This window comes from Polyodon spathula, chromosome 14 (genome assembly GCF_017654505.1).
Source record: "Polyodon spathula isolate WHYD16114869_AA chromosome 14, ASM1765450v1, whole genome shotgun sequence".
NCBI lineage: Eukaryota > Metazoa > Chordata > Actinopteri > Acipenseriformes > Polyodontidae > Polyodon > Polyodon spathula.
The window spans coordinates 4,959,081-4,973,831 of NC_054547.1; the positions used below are offsets into that span (position 1 = coordinate 4,959,081).

Sequence of the window (14,751 nt, forward strand, 5' to 3'; positions counted from 1 at the left end):
AGGAGCCCAAACAGGATCTCTGGGACCGGGCTGACTGATGACGTGCTGCAGTTCAGGGTGTTGGTGGTCAGCCAGATAAGAGTTGATTTTGAATTTTTTAAACTAAATAACCTGGAGGACTTCCAGGAGAGGTGGTGTGTGGGAGACGCCTTGTGTGATGCGAGTGAGGAGTGGGAGATCCAGTTTTTGTTCTAATTTTATTTATTTTTTGTTTTGTTTAACTGTTTTTATTAATTTTGGATTTAATCTGTTTTTAACAGAAAGAAAACACTGTTTTTTATTGATTTTTTTTAATGATCCTTTTATTCTGGCCGTAGGAATCTTAATTTTTGTTGTGTTTTACCTTTATTGAATTTTAATGGATTTTATTTGGAATGTTTAAATCTCTCTCTCTCTCTCTCTCTCTCTCTCTCTCTCTCTCTCTCTCTCTCTCTCTCTCTCTCATCCAACTACTGTAAGAGTTTAATGTACAAGTCTTAAAGTAAAGCTTTGGTTAACCTGCAAGAACCTTTCAATTTCCTGACTGTGTTCTAAGTGTTCTCCAAGTGTGATGGGCCAATATCCTCAATTCTCGTATTTGTGATATTTTTCACTAACTATAATAGCCTTCCAGTTTCCAGCAAGGTCTATAAAACATCAGGTTTCTTCAATGTGTTTCCAATCGAACGGTAGTTGACGCTGGCTTGGTTTACAAAGTGAATCCGGGTTTCTTCGCTTTCCCTTTTCCAGTGCCGTTGACATCATTGATTTAACACCACGGCAGGGCAGCTGAACAAACACACTCAGAGCAGTGCACTGTCATGGCTGGCACTTGCCCCGGCCGCTTCTCACAACAGAAGCAGTAACGGCATCTTCCCACAGGGAGAAACACGCGCACTCGCAAAGAGCAGCTTATACTAATGAAGACGTTGAAAAAATTAAAACGTCTTTTCTATTTGACTTTGTTAAACCTGAAACAATACTTGGAGCTTTTGGTTTTAATAAATTCCTCCCCTGCTTGAAGGAGGATGCTTTATTTAAACATGTTGTTTGTGCTTTGAGGCTCAGCAGGAATTTCAACGTACTTATAACTACGGTTATTTATACAAATATTTCTGATATTAGTGATACTTTTCACTGCTTATACTGTACGAAGGGTGGAAAACTGTTTGAGATAAACCTCTTGGAAAATCTACATGGGTAGATCATGGGTGAGATATAACTTGTTTGACATTTAAAGGATTGTATCAAGCATGTAAGAAGTAGTTTTCGGTTTTGGAAACTGTTTTTCATTTCACTCAGTAACTTGCCCGATTCTGACCATTTGCCGAAGATCTTGTTTCTTTTCTATTTAGAAAAAGGAGCCGCTTTTATCTTTGCGCCCCGGGACAACTCTCTAGAGAGAGTTCACTTTCCAAATCTAGTAAGTAAAGGAGGTTCGAGCCTCTCTGGAAGTATCTACAATCTTTAGAGAGCTAATATCCCCACACAGGCGAATCCTTGGACCATTCACAAATACTGTGTACATTTTAGGGATTAAATAAGGTTTTACATTCATGAAACAGTTGGAAAAGTGAAAAAGGGTACATTTATTTTTTATTAAAAAGTCATTAAGATTGCAAAGCTTGCTAGCACAACACTGAAATACTAGAAACTGTGCCCACTGCCAGCAATTCACATAATTCGTGTTTTGATGGATGGCAGACTAGCAAGGCCAGACGTACAAGAGAAATAATCTGTCAGGTTTTATCCTGAACCTACTTCCTCAGTGCAGGCGAAACAAGGCATTATTCACGTCAGAAAAGTGACACATTAATTGTCTGACTGGTCTAACACAGCGTATTTCACAGGTCAGAAATACAGTGTAGGGGATCCGACTCTCAGTCCCTCCAGTACAAAGTGTATAACCCTAATAAGTGTCTATTTGTTAGCAACATAAATGAACTGTCAGCCCTGAGAAGTCATCCAGAGTGCAGGCTGAGTACGTACCAGCACGTCCAGCTTTCCAGTTACGCCATGGGCCCTGATTACCCAATTGACCGACTTTTCACACTTCAGGATTAGCACCAGGTCTCTGTAAAGTGTGCTGTCTGGCTTGAGAGGTCTGATGTCAACAATTATATCCACCTGGAAAGCACTGTTTTGGAGAGAAAGGACACATAGTAAAACTCTAAATGCCAGGAATCATACATTTATCAAACTTCTTCCATATTATCATGTCTCCAATGTCTGGCCAATTGATTAAAAATCTGGACAGTGTCCCAGACAACAAGACATGTGCATAACAGACTGGTTACTACTACTACTACACACACACACACGCACGCACACGCACACGCATGCACGCATGCACGCACACACTTGATTGTGCATAACATTGTTGCTGCGTTCTTCCTGTGCCAGTGGTTTCAGGATATATTTCAGTAATATAATGCCTTTACAAGATTCTAAAACTCACTATATCAGAAACAAAAGATTGGTATCAAGCTTCAAATTTGTAATCTTTCTCTGAATACAAAGCATTCTGCATGAAACAGGCACCCACGCCAGCACAGGAGTTACATTCTGAAATTGGTACTTGATAATTTATGACTTTTACACCAACAGCTGAAAGAAGAACTATTACAAAATAATTTAACCACAGGTTGTTTTTTTTTTAAATATAAAAAGCTAACAAAATGTTGACGGTCATATGCTTTAAATCAATAATGCGGGAGGTTAGTTTACAGCAAGATCTCCTACATACACCTTACTTGTTTTTTCTAGTTCTGTAACGTAGGCGGTTTCTTTTTTTCAAATTTAGCAAGGTGGTAATATTTGTGAACAGTACAGCATAACAAATGTAATATTAAAACTGTTACTGCAAAAACTCTGTTGATACCTTGAAACATGAAACTTCCGTTGAAGAATACCATTTAAGTTATGACTCAAGATTACATGTATTTGCACTGATTGCTTCCAACAAAGAGTTTTGTTAAGCAGTCCATAACAGGAGTTCTAGAAGCTGAACTTGTACTGTATTGCATTGCGTGTTTTAAACAATGAATCCTGCTGGGGTGTAGGTTTCTTTCGGTTTTAAAATAAATTATAAGAAACGCTGAACATCAGGGAATTCACAATTGTTTGAGAAAGGAAATAGAAAAATAGATTAATATTAGCTGGCTTCTACAAGTGGATAAGGAAAGGGTATTTTAGGAAACATCAGTTAAATATTTACACCAAACTGCAGTAAATATCTTACATAGAGAATACAGAAAACATTTAATATCCATTGATAAATCATTTTGTGACTCATAACTTTTCTACAGTGTTCTGTAAACCAGCAGTGTAAGCTGTGAAAAGACACACTCGGTTCCCATTGCAAACAGACAGACAGACTGCTGCACCGTACCTGTAGGGGTTGGAGTTTGGAGCTTGCAGCTCAATGATGTGGACCTCTTTCTGCTCTCCTAGGCTGGACAGCAGACAGCCCTGGGCAGGCTTCGGCTGTAGATACTCAGCCAGGTAATTCAGAGACAGGAAGTTCTTCTCAATGGTGCAGTTGACAGGAAAAACTGGGTCTGAAAGAGAACACAATAGAGGCATGAATACAAAAGCAAATTTGCCAAACGCTGCTCTGGGAATATTTTAACTGCACTGCAATCAGTATACAGGTCATTAAATGAGGTGTTCCAGCTAAAGACAGGAATATGTTTTTAGGGCTTGTGTGTAAAACTTCAATTTCCATTCGTGTGTTTCCATGTCTGCACCTCTGTGATTAGTTCATGATTAAGAGGATTGGGAGTTAATGTGTATCATTGTTTGTATTTTTTTGTTTCATTTGAAGTTGTAGCAGAGACCTGTCTGATAAGTCTCTTTAATAGCCTCTATGTTATGAAGCGACACACCACTCCTCTGTGTTATCTCTTCCTGTACGCTTTGTAGTTCTGAGGAGCCTGATAGAGGGTACACATCCTCTTTATTGGAGCTCTCCTTTTGTACCATGTTTTTGAAAAAAACTGACACACGGAAAATCCTGATGCAAAGGCAAGGAACAGTATATTTTGACAGAGATAATATCTCTGTCATGTTCAGAAGATTGTTTAGATATTTTTATTGGATATTTTATTTTTATCATAAAAAAACAGTATTAAATAATAAACCATCTATAACTTCAAGACACATTACATAAAGGCCTGACAGCACAATGATGGATTTGTAAGCCATCAAGCCAAATGGCATATGTGTGACATACTGTATTGCCAACATGTCTATTATAGCTATGAATTTACAGATATATCGATACTTATGAATTAAATAGGTACTCCATAACCCCCCCCCCCCCCCCCACTCCCCCCCCCCCCCCCCCCCTAATCAGTCCTGTGACTCTTCGAAAGTTCATTCACTTTCTGAACGGTCAGACTAAAAGATGTATTTATAGTGCCACTTCTGTCCAGGCACATGTGAACCTAATTATTAAACACCTGCATTCAATCTGAACTCACTGGAAAAAAAACAGGTTTAGTTTACATCGCCTCAAAAAGAAGAAGTGAGTGGGGTGTTCTAATAATTTACTACAGCGAGTTCAAACCTAGAAGAAAATGTTCACTCTGGGCTCTATTTGTGATGCAGTAGCGTGCTGGAAGTATAATACAGTTTTAAATATATGCAATAATGTTATATGACCCATATATTTTAAAGTGCCATTCTTGCTTTGTGTTAATTAAGCCATCATTGTAGTGGTAAAATATTAACCTTTTATAATGAATTTTCATAAAATGAAAAAGCCATGAGGCTAGGCTTTACTAAGCTCTCTATCCTGTAAATATTACCACAGCTGCTAACTTATTATGGCTTGTAAAAATCAGAAATAAAAGCTGTTTTCATTCTTACTCACACTCCAAATAAACAACCGGCTCATTATAGCGATATGTCACAGTCACAAAGTCACAGGCTGCAACAAAACACCAAAGCCAAGTTTCATTGCTCTAGGTGTCTATTTCTTAATGGCATATCCATGATTTGGTCAAGTGACTTTAGAACCCCCCACTACTCCCTCTTGGGTTGTCTCAAGTCATACTGTAGATTGCCAGCTGGCAGTGCCGAAAGCTATGGGGGTCAGGGAAAGGGTTGATTTAAGCTAGTGAAACGAGCAGTGGGTTCTGACCCCCTCTCGATGAGATGAGACCAGGTCTAAAGCAAAGTGGTAAGAAGCTCGCTTGTGTTGCACGTTGCCATGGGTTAACACTCTGTTACTGCAGCCCCTGTTTTACCTACCCTCTCCTACTTTGATGTAGATGTTCCGAGCGGCTTTGACCTCTGTGAATGAGGTCACCGCTCCGTATTTCTTCTGAGCCCAGACTAGAAGATGTTTGTTGCCTTGAGGGAGCTTTTCCTGGTGCTGCTCTGTCGACGCAGAGAAGTTTGCAGACTCGAAATGGACCATGGAATCTTCAGACACCTGCGGGGAAGGAAAGAACCAGACGTTAACCTCAGCTTGAGCACTCCAACTGTCACTGACACCTTAAATCACCCTTCTCCCAGTCACTGCTGCTGGCTGAGGGCAGAGCAACAGCTGGAAATGGACATTAATCAAATAGTTCAATACACCCTCCAATTATGGGTGAGAGTCCCTGTAGCCTGTAGCTATGAGAAAGTTGACCGAGCTACTTGGTGTATGAACAGATCTGGGATGCCACATAGGAGAAGGTTTCTGGGGTTTCATTTCTACCACAATACTCCAGACACGTTCCTGTCAAAGCTCCAGTTCTTGTTACAGCCTCCCATCCATTCTGACACAAAATCATTTCAGGCACATTTATTACCGTGCTTCTTGTTATACCCTTCCCCAGGAACCGACAGTAGTGTATATGGTATAAACATATACTGAAAAGCTTTATAGTTTTTTTTTTTAGATGGTGTATTTAAATCTCTCGAGGGTACTTTATAAATACTTGACTGGACTGAACTTCCCCTGTTTATTACTGTACATATATCAAAACAATGAAACTCTGGGCTAATATTTTGTAAATAAATTTAAATTAAATGTTTAAAACACACTGGACAAATATATCATTTACATTGTTACTTTCAATGCACACATTTGTACAGTGTATGTTACAGATGGTTTCCTCTATGGATTTGAAAGTTATCTTCAGTCCTGTATGCCTGCTGCGTGTGAATCCAACCTCAATACAAGAAGTTTGTTTGGTTTCCAGCATTGTAACAACGGGGAAGGTGGTTTACTCGACTTGTATTTACATTATAAACTGGAATAAATCCAAAGAACCTGACACACTAGAAAATGCATCATTGTAGACTATGTTGCACAGTCATATAAAGGGAAAGCACCAGCACACAATTTTCCAATTACCCAGACAGCTCATAGGCTCATTCTAAAGTGGCTTTCAGTAAACATACAGTAAAGCTAAGGAGACACTTTCCTTTTTCAAGGATGAAACACTGCAATTCAATTATAGAGCACTGCAGATTTGCATGAAATATAAATGAGTGTGATTATTCTCAGCATTCTGAGGGAGATGTTTAGTCAGGAAAGGAATGTTAGCATTGCACTCTATAATAATATAACATCAGGTCTCTGACAAAAAATAAAAAAACATTTTCCAAAATATGCCATTGTCCTGTTTTTATAGATCTCTTGAAACCTGTACTCATTCTTTCATGCATGGTATGTTTATTCAGCATTGAGTTTCCAGTGTTTATACAATACGAATATTGTCCTTTGCTATAAATACTATGACAGCTTTCAAAATGGGTATCACAACTGGGCAAAAAGCACAGACAGTACACCGACAGTCCCCATGGTATCCATCTGGTTTAAATGATAAAAACATTCCCAGTCTGCAACATTGAGATCATTGCATCCCAGTGGACTTGCACATGCACTCCAGAACAGCCATTCCAGAACTATACTTTGTCTCTGTGTATATCGTTAGCCTGCAGTGCGCCAGCTGCTACTACGGTAAACAGAGTCAATCTGAGCAGAACTGGATTGAAAAACAGCTACTGAATTGTACAGGAGTTTAACTGTGAGTGGGAATCTTATTTATTTTTATTACCATTTTATTTCAGAATTCAAAAAAAATAAAAATCTGATTAGTTTTGACTAAAAAAAAAAAAAAAAAAAAAAAATCAGAGAGAACATGAAATTCAGTGAAAACTAAACAGACGTTAGAAACCAAATTTAAAAGGGGGGGCTTAAGACGTGTGTAAAAGTGCAATGAAGTGCTGATTTTGATTTTGGCACCATGGCCCCAGTTAAAATCGCTGTAAAAATGTGAAAGACCACCCCTTTGGCTTTAATGGAGCTAGCCCCATATGCTTCATTTCAGTGAAATAAACATTCACATGTGTGCAACAATCTGCTCTGTGGTGCCTCTGCAGCTGGTCTAGACAGTCTGGTTCATTTTTTTTTTTAACTATTATTCTTGAGGTACAGTTTGATACCATAAACAGTCAATTGACAGCCTGGGATGTTGTGTTGCAATCTTCCTCACACATGTGTAAATGCATATACATTCCAACTGGTCAACTGTGTTAACAGACTCATGTCAACTTACCTGCTGCTCAAAATACGCTGCTTTGAGCTCAGTGTGATATTAAGGAGATGGTAAAATGGTACAGGCTTTGAATACACTTCACCTAGCCTTACTGTAAGTTACTGAAACTGAAAGCTTGACATTCTCTCCCAGTACACTGCAACATTGTTGTGTCAAATACCTGCTCAACCTTTGAATGGTCTTGTCAATAATTTTTGGCTCCCTGTACGATGGTAATAAAAAGATAACAAAACGAGAAGTTTTACTGCAGTGCAGCATAATCTTTAGTTAAAATACTCCATTTTTTTTTTTTTTTTTTTAATGTACTAGACTGTCTGTGAACAGCATTGTTTACCATACTCTGTAGAACAGGTAGTCTCCACCAGAGGAGAAAACACTGGCTCTGACTCCAGAACAACTTCTACAGGTTCAGAGTCAGCAGCAACTGATGTCATATCCTCCTAAATACGAGCTAACTGTAAACGTGTACACTAAATGCACACACTAAAAGTTTCACAAGATTTGCCCTAAACCAATTAGAAATAAGAGCAGTGCCTGTGAGGCAAGCCTTAAAAGGTTCAACTCAACCATGCTGTGGCTCTTTATTACTTTTTCGAAAACAACAGCTGCCTGCTGCCAGCTTTTCTCCCCAGCACATGGGTCGTTAAAAGCACAATTTAATGCGGTTTCCTGGTGTTTCTACCTGTCAACATTCACATATTAATGCCACATGTGCACAATGCAGGAAATAAAGTGCCAAATGTTTCATATCAATTATCAAGCTTGTGTTACCTTCAGCTGCTAACTAAGCAAGAGTTTAATCTAACAAATCAACATGCATTAAAAAAAAAGTCAGTTAAATTTGTCAAAGGCAGGGGACTTCATTAATAGCTTGGCAGAAGTCAAATATCTATCTTAAAAGTTTTTGTAACGTAACATATTTTGTCTGCATTAAAATAATTAAATCCAGGTTCATAGGGTGTTGTCCTGCATATCTATTAGTCATGGTTCTGAGAAGACAAAATCAAGTTCCCAGTACAGCAATCCTTTATCTCATTGGTCAGTGGTCTCAAAAAAATCTAACAGGGTCTTTCGAATCTTGAGTGAGTGGCCTGTGCAATCCAGTCCAAACTATAATCTTAAAATGCTTTCAAAACATGTCCAAACAGACAAATCCATTTGCTGGGTTTATAATAGAATTCAATGCAGTGACCATTACCTGCAGATAACTGACCTCATTTTTGGTTTAGCAGGTAATGATGGCTGTGATGGGCATTGGTGCTTGAAAGGGGTAAAGTATTCCCTATCTGGTCATCTGGAGATCCACTAGGGTTATTATATTTAATTTGGATCTTATACTGTATGTTTCCATTTTGCAATAGATAACTACTACTACTAATAATAATAATAATAATAATAACAATAACAATAACAATAACAATAACAATAATAATAAAGAACCTTAAGATAAATAAACATTCAAGCGCAAAGCTTGCTGCTTTGTATCGAACAGTCTTATTATCCCTTTCACAACAGTTTGTCAGAATCCGAATTCAGAAAGTGAGCACAAAGCCAGCCATACCAAAGGACAATGCTGTATTGATTATTTGATCTCAACGTATACTGTCTGCCTATCTGGAGCTAGATCACATTGATGGGGAGCAGAAGGAAATAAGCATTGGCAGGACTGTTTCGATACAGATTTTTCTGAAGGAAATATGCCTTATATTGAGAATCAACTAAAAACAAATAAACTAAACTGAGACAATATAAACTGGCCGGTTTAAACAAGGGGGTGCTATTAACAAATTACACATTTTATCAAAGCTCAATAAACTCCCCAGAAATTCTATACATGACATCAGACATATTTTTCTCATATAGGTATTCTTGTTGTGTTTTTCAGTTTCACTGTGTACAACACCTACAAATTGCCCTCCCTTTTTCATAATCAGCTGTACTTACAGCTAGGCAGCAGTTGCACCCACTTCTATTGCACAAGATGGATGACGCACTTACATCTCAATGGCATGCATGCCACTATCCACGATACGCAGCAGATTTTTAAAGATGTCCTAATATACCATCTTGAATCGCTCATTGTATCTATAGGGCCCACAGTGACTTGTTAGAGACATTTCCTTTGAGACACATCATGCACATGTGTTATACATTCAACTATAGCTTCTTGCCCATTGTAACAGCTTGGAACTCGGCTGCCTTCAGTCCTGTAATACAGATTAGGTGTTTTTATTTTTTATTTTTATTGTGTTCATATTGTAGTACATATTCAATTGCGTTAACTCTTTTTCATTGATAACAAACTGCTTTTTAATGGCTCTTTACAAGGAATTACTGAATTACTGTACAATGAACTCACTGTAGGAATCGGGATATCAAAAGCAACACATGTTTCCCCAGCAGAGTCATTACCAACATACAACTATTTTAGTGTCTGTTTTTCTGTTAAAATAAAATGAATTCATGATACAAAAAAATAACCCTGAAGTAAACACATGAAAGCCAATTAACAATTAACTTAAAAATCAGTTAAAAAAAAAAAAAAAAAAAAAAAAAGCTTTAGCAAAGCAGAGGTTCATTATACAAACTTGAGATTTCAGCAAGGAATGGCTTAGTCGATACATGTCAAATGTAAGTTACAGTTTGGTTAATAAAAAAAATAAAAAAAACTCCCTGTGCACATTAAATATGCAGACATTTACTTATGTGGGTGATTTACATAATCACTTGGGTGTCTGAAACTGAATCCCTTGAACAAAACACTGACTGCACTGAATATATTATGTGCCTGAGGCCCAGCTGGAAGCTATACTGGGCTCTGCACTGAACTGGAGCGTGGAGTGTGTCTGTGTCATTAACACAGCCCCTGGACCCGCATGGAGCTCGCCTCTATTTAGCTGCTTCACTTCACATCTGGACCTTTTTAACTTATTATTGCCAATGTAGCTTTCTGATTTCCTGATAAATACTACTCCGACCAAAACAAATAACACTTGTTTCAGTGACTTTCATTGGCTGTCTAAAAGTTAAGGCTGAGCTATCAAACTTCTTGTGGTTTAGTGGTACATGATCAGAGTATTAAAAAAAGAAAAAAAAGTAAACGCTGTGCTTTATAAGTTAAGCTTAGCTATTGTAAAGCGAAAAATGATATATCCAAACACATTATTAAGCCTAATACAGGAACCATACAAAAAAATCTGGGCAAGGATATTCAAGCATTGTTTTTGCATGAACAGATGTTTATTTTTGGTTAAAGTACCTGTGAAAACAAATACCCACATGCTTTTCACATTAACTCGCAACAAGCCTGGCCAACAAATACTTTGGCTTCATGTGGAAAGGATAAAGAGCTGGGGGTTATTTAAGCCTCACACATCCTGTCTCTGCTGTGCGGTACAGACAAGCACAGTGATGGAACAAACACTAGGCACGCTTCTACTGAGAGAAAAGCACCTGAAGAGCACTGGTAAATAGATAATATTGCCGATTGAGTAATATGAGCTTCAGGTAGCTCATTTACAAAGGCGCCCCAGGAAGACCAGCAGCCAGTTACAGGTTTTAAAAAACAAAAATAATAAAAACACAATACACAAAGTACACATTCAATTTACACAACTGGAACAACTGTTTTTTAATTACTACTATTAATACCACATGAATGAATAAACAAAGTTAGAAAACAGTTTAAGCAGCCATTCTTAATCTGAGGGAACACAAAGCCACTAGAACTTGGTTTCAGGAGACTAGGTTTCAGGCCACTGCATAGCACTGCAGGGGAGACCTGGGGTTTTCTAGAAGAAGGGTTCAAGCCTCTATTCTTAAAAGTGGCTTTGTGTTTACTCAGCTTTACTCATTATTATTTAAGTAGTACATTTGTCATAGTTTTTTGACCTGAAGAAACAATGACCAAGTCAGCCTTTCACTGTTTACTCCCTGACTGTCAGGAGACATTGCTCACTTGAATATCGACTCACTGACTCGTCTGATTGCAGCAGGACCAGTGAAGTGAGTTTGAATTAAAATACATGATGTGTTTAAGTACCAGGAAGCAGAAGATACTTTTCATCTATAGCTTTATGTTGGAAATACTGAAGTATGGAAACTGAAGTATAAAATGCAAGAAAAGAACTAGTGATCTTCAACAGAAGTAAAGGGTGGGGGGCAGTGATAAACAAAGGAACAGGACATTTTAAAACTTTGGTTAGAACTCCTTTAAAGGACTACTTCACCTACAAAATTGCATACATGTTATAAATCTGACTGAAAAACTGCATTCATTTTACAATACAAATTCAGGGAGGCATAGCTTGCTAATATTTGAAAGCTTTTTTTTACTTTTTATTTTCTGTAAACAGCATGTTGAACTCAGTGAGCCATGTAACTGTTCTAATGTATCCATGGCTACCACAGAACATCATACAAAGACCTGCTGTATCTATGAGATGAAATAAGCTTGTTACCAAAACAATACTTTACACACAAATATTAACAGCGTGCCTCACTTCCAACTGCAACAAGTCTACAGTATAAACCACAGAGGGACCCTGTAGCTTGTTCACAGTTCTTGCAATGCTGAAAAATGACAATATGATCACAATTACCACTTCAAACACGGGACCATCTTACAGTTTTTAGATACCTTTCGATGATCAGTACTGAGTTAACACTTAGAAACTGTACCAAATAAGTTTGCATATGAAAGCAATGCAAGCCTTTAGCAATAGGATGGTTCTTTACTCACATAGAAGGTTCTCTGGACTGCTGGCAACAGCTTCTCTGCTTTCAGCTTCCATTCCATGGGCTGAGGTGAATTGAGCACGAACACCAGAGCCTTGTGATGGGTCAGGAGGGAGCTGATAGGCTTCACATGCAGAGTCACCTTTGGAGAGTAAATGCAAGAGTGTTATCAGAATGAAAAATCAGTGAAAGCCATTACTACTACCCAAATCATCGTTGAAGAGCAGCATTGCATCTTCTATTGGCCGATAGCTGACTATTCAACTAGTGGCAGGGGTGTCAATTAAATATATTTATTTAAAAGAGACCCTAGTGAACAAATAACACAAAATTTTGATACTTATTTCATTTATTTATTAAAAGAAAGTTATGCAACACCTAATGCCCCCGTGTGAAAAAGTAAATCGCCCCTTAGACTCAATAACAGGTTACGCCACCTTTAGCAGCAATAACTGCAAACGCTTTGTGTAGTTAATGATCAGTCTCTCAGTGCCATAGAGGAATTCTGTCCCACTCCTTCATGCAGAACTGCTTCAACTCAGTGACATTTGTGGGTTTTCAAGCATAAACTGCTCGTTTCAGGTCTTGCCACAACATCACAATGGGTTTTAGGTCTGGACTTTGACTAGGCCATTCCAAAACTTTCAATTTCTTGTTCTTCAACCATTCTGATGTAGACTTGCTTGTGTATTTCGGGTCATTGTCTTGCTGCATGACCCAGCTGCGCTTCAGCTTCAACTTACGGGCGGATGGCCTGACATTCTCCTGTAGAATTCTCTGATACAGAGCAGAATTCATGGTTCCTTCAATGATGGCAAGTCATCAAGGTCCTGAAGCAGCATAGCATCCCCAAATCATGACACTACCACCACCATGCTTGACCGTTGGTATGAGGTTCTTACTGTGGAATGCAGTATTTGGCTTTTGCCAGACATAACGGAGCCCATGTTGGCCAAAAAGTCCCACTTTCGACTCATATGTCCATAGAACATTGTTCCAGAACTCTTGAGGATCACCCAGGTCCTTTTTGGCAAACTTGAGATGAGCATTCATGTTCTTCTTCTTCTTCTCTTCTGAGCAGTGGTTTCCACCTTGCTACTATGCCATGAATTCCATTTTTGCCCAGTGTCTTTCTGATGGTGGAGTCATGAACACTGACCTTAGCCAAGGCGAGAGAGGCCTACAGATCCCTCGATGTTGTTCTAGGGTTCTTTGTGACTTCCTGGACAACTTTATGCCCTGCTCTTGGAAAGATCTTGGCAGGACGGCCACTCCTGGGAAGACTCACTACTGTCCCAAACTTTCTCTATTTGGACAGTATGGCTCTGACTGTGGTTTGGTGGAGCCCCAGAGCCTTAGAAATGGCTTTGTAACTCTTTCCAGACTGGTAGGCGTCACCAACTTTTTTCCAGAGGTCTTCAGGAATTTCTTTTGATCGTGGCATGATGTGCCCCTAGAACCTGTGTGCTGACAACTTCACTCTGATGGTAAGGGCCAAAGTTAGTCAGATTTATATTGGGCAGGGCTGGCCCAAATCAGGCCTGATTGTTAACCAAATAAGTCAAACAGCTGACCCTAATTATCCCTTTAATTAGGTTGAGTTAACTAGGGGGGCCAATAACTTTTTCATACCTGAAGACTGCATGTTTGATTACCTTGCACACCAAACAAATGAAAGAAGCACCAAACTTTGGTGTCATTTTTTCTCTCAGACACCCTCTATATACAACTATAACCCACAAAAAGATCTGACCAAATTCAATGTGAAAAATGCAGAAAATCAGACAGGGGGCAAATACTTTTTCACGGCACTGTGTGTATGTGTGTATATATATATATATATATATATATATATATATATATATATATATATATATATATATATATATATACACACACACACACACACACACACATACATACATACATATACACACACACATAGTGTGTGTATATATATATATATATATATATATATATATATATATATATTTTTTTTTTTTTTTTTTTTTTAAATGAAGGAGCTTGTAACGTTTGGTTAGTAAAATGATGGTCCTCGTCAGATATGGACCTAGAACATTAGCCACAATACTGAAACACTTGTGCAGCAACAATTACCTAACCAAAAAAATAAAAAAAACCATGAGCATCATTAATGTATTAATAAGTAGCAATAGCATGTTTTTTATAATCAGTAAGTATAGATGTGCTGGGAGTACTGCACTTAAACAGAGAAAATAAAGAAAATACAGAGAGCATCATTAAATACGAGGTGTAGCCATTTCATAATTTATCAGTACAAACATGTTTTCCCATTGCTGATGAGAGTACTGTACGAAAATCATTAATCTCATTAATACAAAAAAAAAAAAATGATGGATGAATTACGTTGAGTATACTGGAGAATCTCAAGTAAATACCCTAAACTAAAACTGCTTGCTCTAAAAAGGCAAACTAGGAACACAAAAGCGAGTTT

The 14,751-nt window shown here is 38.1% G+C and overlaps 1 protein-coding gene across 1 annotated transcript in view; it reads right to left on the minus strand.

Moving 5' to 3' along the window:
* LOC121326499 (transforming growth factor beta receptor type 3-like) overlaps positions 1-14,751 on the minus strand; it is a 72,372-nt gene that overhangs the window by 19,512 nt on the left and 38,109 nt on the right. The window contains exons 4-7 of the mRNA XM_041269800.1: positions 12,280-12,417; positions 5,236-5,419; positions 3,371-3,539; positions 1,969-2,116 (exon numbers count right to left, since the gene is read on the minus strand). Of these exons, the coding sequence (XP_041125734.1) occupies positions 1,969-2,116; positions 3,371-3,539; positions 5,236-5,419; positions 12,280-12,417 (639 nt within the window). The remainder of the gene's footprint in view (positions 1-1,968; positions 2,117-3,370; positions 3,540-5,235; positions 5,420-12,279; positions 12,418-14,751) is intronic.